This window comes from Aquarana catesbeiana, linkage group LG06 (assembly GCF_042186555.1).
Source record: "Aquarana catesbeiana isolate 2022-GZ linkage group LG06, ASM4218655v1, whole genome shotgun sequence".
NCBI classification, from domain to species: domain Eukaryota; kingdom Metazoa; phylum Chordata; class Amphibia; order Anura; family Ranidae; genus Aquarana; species Aquarana catesbeiana.
Window position 1 is genome coordinate 200827267 of NC_133329.1, and position 17226 is coordinate 200844492.

Genomic DNA, 17226 nt, shown 5'->3' on the forward strand with positions numbered 1-17226 from the left:
AACAAACGGTACCACGATGATGTCTGGATGAGAAGGGGTTAAAGTCTTCCAGAAGGCTCGCTGGACAACCTCTTACCTCTGACGGGTGGTCAGGTACTGTGGGGATCCAAAGGGCTACAGCGTGAGCAGGGAGACACTGGCTGGCTGCGGTGGATGCTGGAACTGACCGCAAGGATCAAACAACACTGTGCCAAGCTGTGTGGGGTGTAATGCGTCAGCCGCCGCTGGAGGATGGAGCCGGGGAAGCAGAGGGTAACCCCTGGAGTCGGGCGTGTGGGATGACATCAACGTCGCTCCGGAAACAAGAACCCTGTGTGTGGTGGTGGGCCGCAAGCTAGGAGTTGCCATGGCTTACAGGTTTCCCACGCACTGGCGCTTTATCAAAGTTATGGAGAGAACAGCAACAGGAGAATTTGAGAATTTCAGAGGATGGAGATAGCAAGCCTAATATGTGCTGTTAACACCTCTCAACCCATGTTAAGAGTAAAAACTTAATAAGGTGCATAAAATGTATAAGCCAATGTTGTTCTAAATAGAATTCATAATAGACTGCTGCTTAATATACACATACTGAATATAAAGAATAATAAATAAATGATAATGGATAGAAAAATTATAATATATATGATGTTAGTGTTGAACTATCATAATGTAAGAGTTGTAATTGGTGGATTTGGTATGGTTACAGGTAGTGATATTCTTCTGGTCATGGGATCACCAGCAGAACATCACTACCTGTAATCATACCAAATCCACCAGTGGCAACTCTTATTTACATTATAATAGTTTGATAGTTGCCACCACCCAACATGGAAGAACAATATCCCCAATGGGCAATTTCACAAATTAAGGAGAAACTGCACTAGAAGACTATAATGTACAAGGTGAATATATGCAAAAAAATGTTTGTAGAGAAGGGCTACTTCAGAGATTTAGTCCAAAATGCTTTTTTCTTGCACATTAATAAGCAACCAAAAAACAGACAATCATAACCAAAGAAACTGAAAATACAGCTAGATTCGTGTCCACTTTTAATACCAAATATATGACCATTTCAAAAATGATCCAAAACAATATTTTTATAGCTGGATCAACGCTTGGCCCCTTTGTTACCTCCTAAAGCCACAAATAACATTTAGAAAAGCAAGTACCATAAAAAAACATTATCGCCCCAAGTTAGAAAAACACAATGATAGACTTTTTTGATATTAGGGCATATTTTGACAACAGAACAGCTATTTTTCAATGCCGGAAAAGAGGCTGCCTCACATGCCAATTTGCCATTACTAATGGAAGGTTCTAAGATGTTACGAATAAAAGGTACTTCCTTCTAGATTAGGCAGTTCATTACATGTTCAACAGAATTTGTTGTTTACGTCCTGCGATGCCCATGCAATCTATTGTACGTGGATCGTACTATACGTACTCTTCGTACGAGAATAGGAGAGCACTGCAGGTTTATCAGAAAAGGTTTTGACAAACCGTGTCCCACGCCATTTCCTCTAGGCACATAACAGACATCCGATGCCTTGAGGTATTGGCGACTGAGAGCATCCCTAAGGGTACACTTACCGAGAGGTTTTTCCCTCCTTTGTAAGAGGGAAACTTTTTGGATTTATTTGTTGGGTTCTCTTATGTCTGGGGGTCTCAATGATAAACTTGAAATGCACAGCATCAAGGGATTTCTTTTTACATGGCCCTTGTCAGACAGAGCAGATTTATGTATTGGCTCGTCTAAACATCAATAATAATTTTTAGGTTTTATTTTTTGCATTTCTATAAAACAGTTTTGTATTTATCAATTTAGGTATCAACAAAGTATATATAAGGTGATCTACACATTCCTACAATAATCGGGGGGATGATAAGGGACTATATACAAGATTTTAGTAATGAGAACGGTATCATTAGCAGTAATCAGCATGGATTTATGAAGAATCATTCTTGCCAAACCAATCTACTAACCTTCTATGAGAAGGTGAGTTGCCAGCTAGATAAAGGAAGGCCCGTAGACGTGGTGTATCTGGATTTTGCAAAAGCATTTGACACAGGTCCCCATAAACGTTTACTGTACAAAATAAGGTCCGTTGGCATGGACCATAGGGCGAGTACATGGACTGAAAACTGGCTATAAGGGCGAGTTCAGAGGGTGGTGATAAATGGGGAGTACTCAGAATGGTTGGGGTGGGTAGTGGGGTCCCCCAGGGTTCTGTGCTGGGACCAATCCTATTTAATTTGTTCATAAATGACCTGGAGGATGGGGTAAACAATTCAATCTCTGTATCTGTGGACGATACTAAGCTAAGCAGGGAATATCTTCTCCGCAGGATGTGGAAACCTTGCAAAAAGATCTGAACAAATTAATGGGGTGGGCAACTACATGGCAAATGAGGTTCAATGTAGAAAAATGTAAAATAATGCATTTGGGTGGTAATAACATGAATGCAATCTATACACTGGGGGGGGAACCTCTGGGGAAATCTAGGATGGAAAAGGACCTGGGGATTCTAGTAGACGATAGGCTCAGCAATGGCATGCAATGCCAAGCTGCTGCTAACAAAGCAAACACAATATTGGCATGCATTAAAAAGGGGATCAACTCCGTAGATAAAACGATAATTCTCCTGCTCTACAAGACTCTGGTCCAGCCGCACCTAGAGTATGCTGTCCAGTTTTGGGCACCAGTCCTCAGGAAGGATGTACTGGAAATAAAGCAAGTACAAAGAAGGGCAACAAAGCTAATAAAGGGTCTGGAGGATATTAGTTATGAGGAAAGGTTGCGAGCACTGAACTTATTCTCTCTGGAGAAGAGACGCTTGAGAGAGGATATGATTTCAATATACAAATACCGTACTGGTGACCCCACAATAGGAATAAAACTTTTTCGAATAAGAGAGTTTAACAAGACTCATGGCCACTCATTAAAATTAGAAGAAAAGAGGTTTAACCTTAAACTACGTAGAGGGTTACATAGAGTTATTCAGGTTGAAAAAAGACACCAGTCCATCCAGTTCAACCTTAAAAACAATAAATAAAAAATATCGTACAATCCAATATACCCAATTTTATACCCTCAGCTGATCCAGAGGAAGGCAAAAAACCACAGCAGAGCATGCTCCAATTTGCTACAGCAGGGGAAAAAATTCCTTCCTGATCCCCCAAGAGGCAATCGGATTTTCCCTGGATCAACTTTACCTATAAATGTCAGTACCCAGTTATATGATGTACATTTAGGAAAGTATCCAGGCCTTTCTTAAAGCAATCTACTGAGCTGGCCAGAACCAGCTCTTGGGGGAGTCTATTCCACATTTTCACAGCTCTTACTGTCAAGAAACCTTTCCGTATTTGGAGATGAAATCTCTTTTCCTCTAGACGTAAAGAGTGCCCCCGTGTACTCTGGGTTGACCGTAGAGAGAATAGCTCAACACCAAGTTCACTATATGGACCCTTTATATATTTGAACATGTTGATCATAGCCCCCATTATTCTCCTCTTCTCAAGAGTGAATAAATTCAGTTCCTCTAATCTTTCCTCATAGCTGAGCTCCTCCACGCCTCTTATCAGTTTGGTTGCCCTTCTCTGCACTTTCTCCATTTCCCAGATATCCTTTTTGAGAACTGGTGCCCAAAACTGAACTGCATATTCCAGATGAGGTCTTACTAATGATTTGAACAGGGGCAAAATTATATCTCTCTCTCTCTCTGGAGTTCATACCTCTCAATACAAGAAAGGACTTTGCTCGCTTTGGAATCCACAGCTTGGCATTGCATGCTGTTATTGAGCTTATGATCTAACAAAACCCCCAGAACCTTCACCACGGATTCCCCCAGTTGTACTCCCCCTAGCATGTATGATGCATGCATATTCTTAGCCTCCAAGTGCATAACTTTACATTTCTCAACATTAAACCTTATCTGCCACAGTCGCCCAATTAGACAGTGCATTGAGGTTGGCATGTAAATTGGAGACATCCTGCAAGGACGTTATTCCACTGCATAGCTTGGTGTCATCTGCAAAGACAGAAATTTTACTTTTGATCCAAGACCCAATATCATTTATAAAGGTATTAAAAAGTAAGGGTCCCAGCACTGAACCTTAGTACACCACTGATAACCTTAGACCATTCTTTACTGTAAGAGCAGCACGGATGTGGAATTCCCTTCCACAGTTGGTGGTCTCAGCGGAGGGCATTGATAGTTTTTAAGAAACTATTAGATAAGCACCTGAATGACCGCCACATACAGGGATATACAATGTAATACTGACATATAATCACACACATAGGTTGGACTTGGACTTGTGTCTTTGTTCAACCTCACCTACTATGTAACTATGTAATCTTCTATGTGTAGGTACCAAGTATTTTTTATATCTTTATATATACACACACTTACATTTTTTTTTTTATATGTTCGTTGCATTATTGTCCTCTGATTGTAGACACCAACATATTACTATATGCTTTGTTTCCTAATATATCCCTACATACCTTATATTAATTTGTCCGTGACTAACAATTTCCTTTTCTTCTTTCATATGTGTCTTTTTTATATATATGTCATGTGGGCATTGCATGTATGTGTGCACTTGTGTGTACATGTGTTTTTTTACATGCGTTGCGTAGATGTCGTTCTTCTGGACATGTGGGTGCACACATACACACATATGTGTGTGTGTATACATGTTCAAACACTAACATCAGCAGTATATATAATCATTTTTCTATCCAGTTATCATTTATTATTCATTATTTATATTCAGTATGTGTATATTAAGCAGCAGTCTATTATGAATTCTATTTATAACATTAACTTCTACATTTTAGGCACCTTATTATGCGTTTACTCTCAACTTCAGGGTTGAGAGGGGTTAACAGGCGCATATTAGGCTCGCCATTCTCCACCCTCTCCCTCTTCCTTTAATGGGTTCAAATTCTCCTGTTGCCGTTCTCTCCGCGACTTTGATAAAGCGCATGTGCGTGGAACAAGTAAGCCGCAGCAACTCCTAGCTTGCGGTCCACCACCACACACAGGGTTTCTGGTGCGGCGTTGACGTCATCCTATGCGCCCGGCTCCAGTGATTAGGCTCGAGCTTGGCACAGCGTTGTTTAAACCTTGCGGTCAGTTCCAGCTTCCACTGCAGCCAGCGTCTCCCTGCTCACGCTGTATCCCTCTGGATCCCCACAGTACCTGACCACCCGTCAGAGGCAAGAGGCTGTCCATCACCCCATTTTCTCCCAGTGGGCGATTACCGTTTCCCACACACTTTGGGATGGCTTCTCTTCACGTGTGACCGGCGAGCCTTCTGGAAGACTTTAACCCCTTCTCATCCAGACATTATTGTGGTACCGTTTGTTTTTAATTTAATGTATTTACATAGCCACATGCTTTTTACCATTTGCTGCAGTCTTTATCAGCACTAACAGCCTTTTGTAGTTGCTGGTTAATTGTCCACAGTGCAATAAACTAACTTTGAAACCAGTCCATGGTTCCTACCCACAGAGTGCTTTTGTTTTTTGATTCTCGTTTCCCATTGTTCCAGTGGCTGGCAGCTGTACTGGGTATTAGTTTTATCCACATATGACTGTCAGCTTCTAGCGTTTCAGGCACTTGACAAGTATTTCTATTTTTGTTGAAATTAACATTTTCTACTACTAGAGAGTTAGGTTACTGCAACAAAAATAGATTCCCTATTAGAAAAAACAAAAAAACAAAAAACACACTAATTTGCATTTTAAATCAACTATAGAGGTTTTACTAAAACAGATATTAGACAACCACTATTAAGACTCTGTTCCATCACATTTGTACTGCAGCAACAGTATAAGAAACAATAAGGAAAAACAGCTTCCCAATGGTTAGAACAGTAAAAAAATTAAAAAAAAAAGAAGAAAAAAGTATATTACCTCTGCTGCTCTGTCTCATGGTCACTTAAAACAAGAGGGTTTAAGCTGTTTGCAGTCAGTTTTTGCATAGAATTTTTTTCTGTGGGGGATGTTGAAGTCTCAGCTGCTTTGGATTTGGGAAGCTGTAATAAAAAAAAATATAGTAATCAATGCACACAATACAATGCATGAAAATATTTAACTTTGAGTACAGTGTGTGTTTGCCTATGGTGGACAAACATTCATTTGCTTGTTTATTTAGGAACCATTTGATAGCTTTAAGAAATCAGGTAAAACATGGTTAAAGACCTTCTCCAGGCAACTTGTTCCCTACACTTCAATATTCTAACATAAGAAAATGACACTCAGAGTGGATAGTCTTTTTAGACAAGCATTTATATAGTATATTGGATGACTTTAGTCACACTATTTGCACCTGTAAACATCTGGGCACGTTCCACTGCGGCGGATGCAATTACTGCCAATATATGTGCACAGAAAGGAGAGTATGTCTCCCTAATGGCACTATCTTCAAACATCGACACAATGCTAATTGTAAGACATCGGGGGTGGCCTACCGCCTGACCTGTGAGTGTGGTTGCTTCTAGGTGGGCAAAACTATCCAGGAATTCTGGAAGCGGGCATATCGCCATATACTCAGTATGGGGACCTGTAATCCAGATTTACCGTGGGGTCGCCATGTGACCCTTGTACATTAAGGTAAATTCCCTCCGATTCAGTTCCTCACCCTGGATAGGATTCACACCCTCCGGGGAGGTGACGGGAATAAGAAGTTACTCCAATATGAACTTACATAATTAGTCAGGTTGAAAAAAGACAAGTCCACCTAGTTCAACCAAAAAAAAAAAAAAACCCCAGCAAAGCATGCTTCAATTTGCTCCAGCAGGGGAAATAATTCCTTTCTGAACCCCTGAGAGGCAATCGGATTTTCCCTGGATCAACTTTACCTATAAATGTTAGTACCCAGTTATATTATTATGTACATTTAGGAAGAAATCCAGGCCTTTTTTAAAGCAATCTACTGAGCTTGCCAGAACCACCTCTGGAGGGAGTCTTTTCCACATTTGCACAGTTCTTACTGTGAAGAAACCTTTCTGTATTTGGAGATTAAATCTTTTTCCCTCTAGACATAAAGAGTGCCCCCCTCTCATGTACACTGCTGCTGCTAACGTACATTTAGGAGCAGTTGGGCATTTTTGTCAACTGCTCATGAACTCTCCCCTGTTATCTTATCAGTACATGTACATAGGGTCGTTTATAGTCGTTTCTAGGCAGTTGAGTTAAGAGGCTTTTTTTGGAAAGCAAAAAAAATGGGTTCAGATGCTGAGTTTAGAGGCATTTCAAGTGCCAAACGCTGAAAAACGAGGCTAAACTTGCATTTAGCCCCGTTTCAATTACAGGCATTTTTCATTTTTGGCTATTTTGAAAAAAAACATTTTTTTTTTTTTTTTTTTAAGCGATTCTAAACGCAAACGCAGCAAAACAGACATTTTAAACGTGGGTTACTCTAATCTTTCCTCATATCTAAGCTTCTCCATGCCTCTAATCAGTTTGGTTGCCCTTCTCTGCACTTTCTCCAGTTCCCCGATATCCTTTTTGAGCACCGGTGCCCACAAATGAAATGCATATTCCAGATGAGGTCTTACTAATGATTTGTACAGGGGCAAAATGATATTTCTCCCACTGGAGTCCATACCTCTCAATACAAGAAAGGACTTTGCTCACTTTGGAAACCGCAGCTTGGCATTGCATGCTATTATTGAGCTTATGATCTACCATAAAACCCCAGATTCTTCTTCACCATTGATTCCCCAGTTGTACTCCCCCTAGTATGTATGATGCATGCATATTTTTAGCCCCCAAGTGCGTAAATTTGGAGACATCCTGTAAGGACATCACTCCATTCCATATAGCTTAGTGTCATCTGCAAAGACAGAAATTGAATTTTTTAATCCCAGACCCTATATCATTTATAAGGTATTAAAAAGTAAAAGGTCCCAGCACTGAACCTTGGGGTACACCACTGATAACCTTAGACCAGTGTAAGAGTCATTAACCACTACTCTGAATTCTGTATTTTAGCCAGTTTTCTATCCATTTACAAAGTGATCTTTCCAAGCCCGTAGACTTTACCTTACACATGAGCCATGTGTGGAAAACTGTGTCAAACGCTTTTGAAAAATCCAAGTTTACCACATCCACTTCTCTGTCCAAGGTTTTAGTTACCTCCTCATAAAAAGAAATCAGGTTTGTTTGACAACTTCTGCCTTTCATGAATCCATGCTGTCTGTTGCTTAAAATATTTTTTTTTCCAGCAAGAACTCGTCTATGTGGTCTTTTATTAAACTCTCCAGTATCTTCCCGACTATAGAAGTTAAACAGGTCTATAGTTACTTGGTAAAGACTTTGATTCCTACGTTGGATTTACCAATTGGGAGCAACATCTCCACCTGGCATGAACAAAGCCAACAATTTCAAACTTTTTGGAGGGCTTCACTTCAGGGGGCTGGGAAAAGTGAGACTATTATTGTAATGTAGGGGCATGTTTATTGGATACGCTCCACCATCATTTACCTCTTTGCCTTTAACACCATTATGTCATTGCAACATATCATGCTCTTCAATTCCCTTTACATTTAATTTTTTTTTTGACCATATTTCTGCACTATGGAAAATTGGCATTTAATATGGCTGAAAATGTATACATAATAGGTGATTAATGTATTTTTTGTCTGTCTAATGTTTGCATATATACCTGTATTTGGTGTACTTGTTATTGTTTTTGCTTTCATATGTATAACTTGCAATGAAGTCCATCTTGCCCTATTTATGTGTGCATATCTGCGCCTTATGAGTTCTTGTGTTTTTTAGGCCCCTTTCATCTGAGCTCCACCCAGCACGCCCGGACCATCCTTGTTTCCTCTTGCCACGGTGTAGCCATCCTGTCATCTTGGGCAGCACAGGCTCTGGTTTTGCTCCTCCCCCTAGCTGTGGCCAGCAGTCCAGGGGTGTAGCTCCTTGGCTTGTAGGTTCTGCCCAGTGCCCAAATGCATGCCGAGTGTAGCTGTGTATCTTTGTCCGCGTGATACAGCATTCCTTGCATCACAATGGAGCCTATACCAATGGGGAGATGCACTTACATGCATATACATATCTCAATACTGGACCTACAATAATGTAGTGCTGTATTCATAGCTATCTGAATATCTTATATACAGAAACACAGAGATGCATCTAAATTTATGTTTAGATCTACTCTACTCCTTTTACCACATATATAATTTTTCCCTTTTTATACCATCCCTTTTCTTCATCTACACACCCTCCCTTCCCACGGTGTGTGTTTTGGCAGGTCTTGTTGGACCACATTTGGGTGATGTCAATATTGTAACCATTCTCCCTGGGCATCATCTTGGAGATCATTGACGGTTTTTAAATAGTTTGGCTGATGTATGTACAGTTCATCTTTGTCAATACACAAGTGTAATTTGGCATTAAGGAAATTACAAACTTGTGTATGTTTACTAGGTAGTTTATCATTCCTTTTTGCTTCATTTTAGAAGTGCTCCGTTCTATTAAAGCATACACCCGAGGAAATAAATAAATATCTAAAACGTGTCGGGTGTCCTTCATGTTTATTCTGCCATGGTGCTAGTCATAACAGTAGTCCGTAGAATATGTAGAACTGTATGCACTTGTGTAGCTTGTACTTTGTTGGCCTAATATACACCCGCCTTGAATTGTTTTTCTAATAAAAATTTGTATTGAATTTTTTAATACTTCTGACGAACCATATTTCATTATGATTTAATCAGAAATACAGGCCGCTAAAGTCCCACTAGGGGGGTTTTTCTTTTGTCTTTTTCACTTTTTGTAAGCAAACTGGTTATTGAAATTTGTCAAACCCTGGAGTAAATTATAGCAGTAATGCCAACATAAAAAAAAAAAAAAAAAAAACAAGTGTCCATATATATATGAGAATTATGTAATGTACAATACTGTACAAAAGTTTAAAGCATCTTCTGTGTGTTCACAAAAATATTTGTGTTCCATGGTTATTTTAGGTCATCTGATTATTGTGCCAAAACAAAAAGGCTGTATGTATGAGTTACAAACATTCCTCTTACAAGAGTGAAGCAACACTATAGCATATTTGAACATCTTTGAACATATTTGAACATCTTACATAGTAATGGACCACTTTTTAGCCATTCACGATAAAAAAAAAAAAAAAAAAAAAAATCATTTACTCATCAGAATATGCCCTCACATGATCGTTTGCTGACCAGAAATTTGATGCTGGAAGACCAGAAGAAAGAAGACTCAGACCAGATGTGACTTTGATTCAGGCAAGTATCTGAGTAAATTAGGTAGATATATGGAGGATACATGTTTAAATTAGTAGAAAGGGGATGGCCCAGATTTTTTAAAAATTATTTTTCCCTAGCCTCGATTACTTAAGGAGAGAAGAGCGCCCGGTGTTCAGATTAAGGAAACTTGACAAAGAATCCAATAGTTTATTGGGAGGTAAGACACGTTTCCCCTTTACCCTATCTCACTATCGCCATCACCTGCTGCTCTCCCCCTATCCCCCTATAGCCCTCTCTCTTCATTTTCATCACCCAGCCTCCCTACTCCCTGCTCCCCCCCCCCCTCTCAATATTACTTCTAGTGTTTAAATGTATACCACCTAATGCAGTAATGGTGGACATTGGCACCCCAGATGTTTTGGAACTACATTTCCCATGATGCTCAACTACATTGCATGAGCATCATGGGAAATGTAGTTCCAAAACATCTGGGTTGCCAAGGTTCGCCATCACTGACCTAATGTTTTCCAATACTTCCTTTACGGCATTAAAACGCAACAGGCTTCATGTTCATTTTTTCTACAGCAACTTGGGTACAACCGCGGAGCCTACCCATCTATGTTAGAATGTACCAACAGGTTAGTCTTTCCACTTAAGGTTTACTTCACACTCATGAATGGTATAATAGTCCTCAAGTGGTACATTTATTCATCTCTATGCATTTTTACTGTATATAGAATTGTTTTTAGCATTTTTTTAAAATTTATTTTCACTTTTATGTATTATTGATAATTTTGTGTTTCATTATTATTATTTCTCTTATTCGATGCATCTACCTCCATGAATTTCTCTGCATAGTTTTTTCCTTATTTATATATAATGTTGGTGTCACGGTCTCTACCGTGCCCTACAGACGGCCAGGTGTGGTCACGCCCCATGTGGCTCAAGGAGGTACTGAACAGGACTGCCTGTTTAGTGCTCCTGTTTCTTTGCCTCTGAGCCACACCTCAGTTCCTTATTCAGCCTGCTTTTCAGCTTGCCTAGTGCCTAGTTCTGCATGAAATTCTAGGACCATACTCTGGATCCTTCCTTGCAATCAGTACTTGTCACTCCAGGATCAGCTGAGGGAGGTTACCTATCAGCTGGGTATATAACACTGCCTCACTCTGAGGGCTTTGTCAGTTCATGGTCTCATGTTTTGCCAAGTGTTCCTGTTTTCTGTTACAGTGTTCCAAGACTGACCCCGGCTTCAGACCCCGACTCTGTTTATCGTTTATCCTGACTTCTGGAATCCCCGACTACGGCTTTACCTCGACTATCCCCTGGCAAATTCCTGTTAAGCCCCCGTGCACAGATTCACAGCTCAGGTAGCTTCTTACCTTGTTACCGTGAGCTGTGTGTATTTGCAAGGGTGGGCATACAACTCTGCAATATGGACTCCAACCAAGGTAAGCCCTTACAGTTGGTATTTATGAATTGATTTATTAGGTTATGTACACAGATTATTATAGTTTACGATTTTTCTAATTATAATATATTTATAAGATGTAGTACATATATTCTTGTTCTATATATTATTTTTGTCTCTAGAATAACGCCTATATAACAAATATATATAGTCTATGTCTGTGTTTGCATGTTAGCTCTGAAGAAGGGTAAGGCAAGTCCCCCGAAACACGTTGGCTTAATCTGGATATGTTTCACCTCCAATAAACGATTATATTATTCTTCAAGAGTTTCCTTATTCTGGACACTCCTCTCTCCTTACTCAAGTATCTTCTCAGCTAAAGCAACAGTTCTGTCGTACCAGCAAGGTAGCAGCCCACATCTCCAAAGAGATAATTTACCCGTGGAAACCACCTAATATCCATCAAGAACCATTCTACTGACCAAGTGCAGTCTCTAGCTCAAACTAACCAGCTTTATATTAGTTTTATCTGAAACACAGCTGTGTAGAGGGAATACAAATAGGGAAAGGTCCAAAAATAGGATCACGGTCACCAGCCATGTAGGAGCTACATTCTTGGAGACAAGTTTATCACAACCAGCCTCATTTACAACTATGCATAAAAACTCATGCTGATGTGCATTAATGTTGTGACGCAACTTGTACTGAACGTCAATATGCATCATAATGCATATCAATTTGCACCATGACAAGCATTGAAGTGTGGTTTGATGTGCTTCTATTGATTTCAACAGGAAAATCTTTAACGAAAAACACATAGGTGTGAATAGGTCCTCAAAAGTGAATTCACTTGATAAAGCCTGGTACAATCAGGGGCGGATCCTGAGTCCAGTCTCGGGAGGGGCACTGCCAGAAAATACTTTCTTTGCGGGCAATTTATCAGGGAAATGGCAGGTGTTGGCGCTTCAATCATCACGGCACCATGGTTGTTATGGTGTCAGGATGATTGAAGAGCATTATTTATATTATTACATTGGAATATAAAATGAAATGTTTCAACCCTCCATAATGCAGAATCAGTGGGAGCCCTGAGTGCGTCACTTGCCACGTCACTTGCCACGTCACCTGCCACACGTTGCGGATTGTCCACTTGCCACGTCACCAGGCACATGTTGCGGATTGTCCACTTGCCACGTCACCTGCCACACGTTGCGGATCGTCACTTGCCACGCGTTGCGGATTGTCCACTCGCTATGTCACCTGCCACACGTTGCAGATTGTCACTTGCCACAAGTTGGGGGTGGAGAAGGAAGAATGCTGGCGCTCTGTCACTGACAGTGGACATTTTAACTAGTCTGCCTAAACTCTAAACTGCAGCAACAACTGTTCCCCTATATTTCCCAGCTCCTGTCATGTCGGCTCTGAGACTCGAGTCAGACATGACTCACTGACGTCACTCATTGCTAGACGCCAGGCAGCCCAGGCGCTAGTAACAAGTGCAGGGAAGAGGCTCCACACCCATCTCCTCCGGTTCCTGGTCAGCGTGGCGAAGCCGTAATAACATTAAAAAAGTCTCTCTCGGCGCCGCTGATCGGCTGATGTGAAAGAGAGACTCAGGCAGAGCAAGTGACATGTCAGTGTGGTATTTTCAGGAGGGGGGGGGGGCAATTGCCCTGTTGCCCCTCCCCCCCTAGATACACTAGAAGTTCTTTTTCTGTTTGACTCAGCAGGCTAAATGAAAAAAAAAAAAAAAAAACACAAAGAGCTCAGGAGGAGCTGCTGTCATAACTATCTGATGTCTGATCCCCCCCCCCCCCGCTGAGCTATTGTTTACTGACAGGGGGGCGGCCCCTGCCAGAACACACCTGTCAAAGCTCTCAGCACTGATCGGGTGCCAGTTGGCAGACCTTTTAGGGTAATACCTCTTCGACAGAGGTCAGCTGAACGTCCGGCTTCCATACACACAGGCCAAATGTAGACTGGTTTCTTTTGACCTGGCTTATGCCTCCCGATCCCGATATTCAGCCCGTGCTTTAGGAAAGTCTCACAGCAAGGGGGGATTAACCAAACTTGCTACAGATAACTAGTAGACATGGCTGTGTGGACTGAGGTGTGAAATCCCAGCCTGGCTTCGGATTTAAATTCCAGCTGGAGAACAATGGAAAAGTAGGAAAGAAGGAGAGCCCAGTATTCAAAATAATGCAGATTTGAAAATAGGTTAAAAAGTATTTATTGCTAATAATGACAAGTACATTAAAGCAAACACGTTTAGATTGAAAGGACTCCCCTTTCAGGGCTGTTGCTGCATGCTATTTTAATTTGAAAAAAAGTTCCCAAGCCAGATGTACAGTATCTCACAAAAGTACATACACCCCCTCATTTTTATAAATATTTTATTATATATTTTCATGTGACAACACTGAAGAAATGACACTTTGCTACAATGTAAAGTAGTTAGTGTACAGCTTGTATATCAGTGTAAATTTGCTGTCACCTCAAAATAATTCACATAGCCATTAATGTCTAAACCGCTGACAAGTGAAAGCGAAAATGTCCAAATTGGGCCCAAAGTGTCAATATTGTGTGTGGCATCATTTTCCAGCACTGCCTTATCCCCCCTTGGGCATGGAGTTCACCAGAGCTGCACGTGTTGCCACTGGAGTCCTCTCCCCCCCCACCCCTTCAACCTCTGCAGCAATGCTGGCAGCACTCATACGTCTTTTTCCCAAAGACAACCTGTTGATATGGACACTGAGCACGTGCACTCAACTTCTTTGGTCAACCATGGCGAGGCCTGTCCTATTAAACCGCTGTATGGTCTTGCCAATCTTCTTATAGCCTAGGCCATCTTTATGTAGAGCAACAATTATTTTTTTCAGATCCTCAGAGAGTTCTTTGCCATGAAGTGAAATGCCAAACTTCCAGTGACCAGTAAGAGAGCGATAACACCAAATTTAACACACCTGCTCCCCATTCATGTAACACTAATGAGTCACATGACACTGAGGGAAAATGGCCAGCTTTTTTTTTTTTTTTTTTAAATAACAAACCTATCATACTTACCTCCACTGTGCAGATCATTTGCACAGTGTGGCCTCGATCATCAGTTACATAGTTGGTGAGGTTTAAAAAGGAATCCAACTTATGAGTGCGATTATAGGTCAGTATTACACTGTATATCCCCGTATGTTGCAGTCGTTCAGGTGCTTAGCTAATAGTTTTTTTTTAAATTATCAATGCCCCCCCCCCGCTGAGACCACCACCTGTGGAAGGGAATTCCACATCCTTGACGCTCTTACAGTAAAGAACCCTCTACATAGTTTAAGGTTAAACCTCTTTTCTTCTAATTTTAATGCGTGGTCAGGTGTGTTGTTAAACTCCCTTCCACGAAAAAGTTTTATCTCTATTGTGGGGTCACCAGTATGGTATTTGTAAATTGAAAGAATATCCCCTCTCAAGAGTCTCTTCTCCAGAGAGAAATTCAGTGCTCGCAACCTTTCTTCATAACCAATGCCCTCCAGACCCTTTATGAGCTGTGTTGCCATTCTTTGTACTCGCTCCATTTCCAGTACATCCTTCCTGAGGACTGGTGCCCAGAACTGGACAGCATACTCCAGGTGCGGCCGAACCAGAGTCTTGTAGAGTGGGAGAATTATCGCTTTATCCCTGGAGTTAATCCCTTTGACCACTTAAGGACCGAGCCTCTTTCTGAGATTTGGTGTTTAAAAGTTAAAAACCCTTGTTCTAACACATACAGTGGGGACGGAAAGTATTCAGACCCCCTTAAATTTTTCACTGTTATATTGCAGCCATTTGCTAAAATCATTTCAGTTCATTTTTTTTTTCCTCATTAATGTACACACAACACCCCATATTGACAGAAAAACACAGAATTGTTGACATTTTTGCAGATTTATTAAAAAAGAAAAACTGAAATCTCACATGGTCCTAAGTATTCAGACCCTTTGCTCCATATTTCGTAGAAGCACCCTTTTGATCTAATACAGCCATGAGTCTTTTTGGGAAAGATGCAACAAGTTTTTTACACCTGGATTTGGGGGATCCTCTGCCATTCCTCCTTGCAGATCCTCTCCAGTTCTGTCAGGTTGGATGGTAAACGTTGGTGAACAGCCATTTTTAGGTCTCTCCAGAGATGCTCAATTGGGTTTAAGTTAGGGCTCTGGCTTTGCCATTCAAGAACAGTCATGGAGTTGTTGTGAAGCCACTCCTTCGTTATTTTAGCTGTGTGCTTAGGGTCATTGTCTTGTTGGAAGGTAGACCTTTTCGGCCCAGTCTGAGGTCCTGAGCACTCTGGAGAAGGTTTTCATCCAGGATATCCCTGTACTTGGCCGCATTCATCCTTCCCTCAATTGCAACCAGTCGTCCTGTCCCTGCAGCTGAAAAACACCCTCACAGCATGATGCTGCCATGCTTCACTGTTGGGACTGTATTGGACAGGTGATGAGCAGTGCCTGGTTTTCTCCACACATACCGCTTAGAATTAAGGCCAACAAGTTCTATCTTGGTCTCATCCAGAGACCAGAGAATCTTATATATCTCACCATCTTGGAGCCCTTCAGGTGTTTTTTTAAGCAAACTCCACGTGGGCTTTCATGTGTCTTGCACTGAGGAGAGGCTTCTATCGGGCCACTCTGCCAAAAAGCCCCGACTGGTGGAGGGCTGCAGTGATGGTTGAATTTCTACAACTTTCTCCTATCTCCCAACTGCATCTCTGGAGCTCAGCCACAGTGATCTTTGGGTTCTTCTTTACCTCTCTCACCAAGGCTCTTCTCCCCCGAGGGCTCAGTTTGGCCGGACGGCCAGCTCTAGGAAGGGTTCTTGTCGTCCCAAACATCTTCCATTTAAGGATTATGGAGGCCACTGTGCTCTTAGGAACCTCAAGTGCAGCAGAAATTTATTTTGTAACCTTGGCCAGATCTGTGCCTTGCCACAATTCTGTCTCTGAGCTCTTCAGGCAGTTCCTTTGACCTCATGATTCTCATTTGCTCTGACATGCACTGTGAGCTGTAAGGTCTTATATAGACAGGTGTGTGGCTTTCCTAATCAAATCTAATCAGTATAATCAAACACAGCTGGACTCAAATGAAGGTGTAGAACAATCTCAAGGATGATCAGAAGAAATGGACAGCACCTGAGCTAAATATATGAGTGTCACAGCAAAGGGTCTGAATACTTAGGACCATGTGATATTTCAGTTTTTCTTTTTTAATAAATCTGCAAAAATGTCAACAAATCTGTTTTTCTGTCAATATGGGGTGGTGTGTGTACATTAATGAGGAAAAAAAAAATGAACTTAAATGATTTTAGCAAATGGCTGCAATATGACAAAGTGAAAAATTTAAGGGGGTCTGAATATTTTCTGTCCCCACTATATATATATATATAACACACACAGTGGGGCAAAAAAGTATTTAGTCAGTCACCAATTGTGCAAGTTCTCCCACTTAAAAAGATGAGAGGCGCCTGTTATTGTCATCATAGGTATACCTCAACTATGAGAGACAAAACGTGGAAACAAATCCAGACAATCACATTGTCCGATTTTTGAAAGAATTTATTTGCAAATTATGGTGGAAAATAAG

The 17226-nt window shown here is 41.0% G+C and overlaps 1 protein-coding gene across 7 annotated transcripts in view; it reads right to left on the bottom strand.

Annotated features, from left to right (window-relative positions):
* ATF7IP2 (activating transcription factor 7 interacting protein 2) overlaps window positions 1-17226 on the bottom strand; it is a 589221-nt gene that overhangs the window by 206630 nt on the left and 365365 nt on the right. For all 7 annotated transcript variants that reach the window (XM_073591216.1, XM_073591215.1, XM_073591213.1 and 4 more), the window contains one exon: window positions 5906-6027. In XM_073591216.1, coding sequence (XP_073447317.1) covers window positions 5906-6027 — 122 coding nt within the window. The remainder of the gene's footprint in view (window positions 1-5905; window positions 6028-17226) is intronic.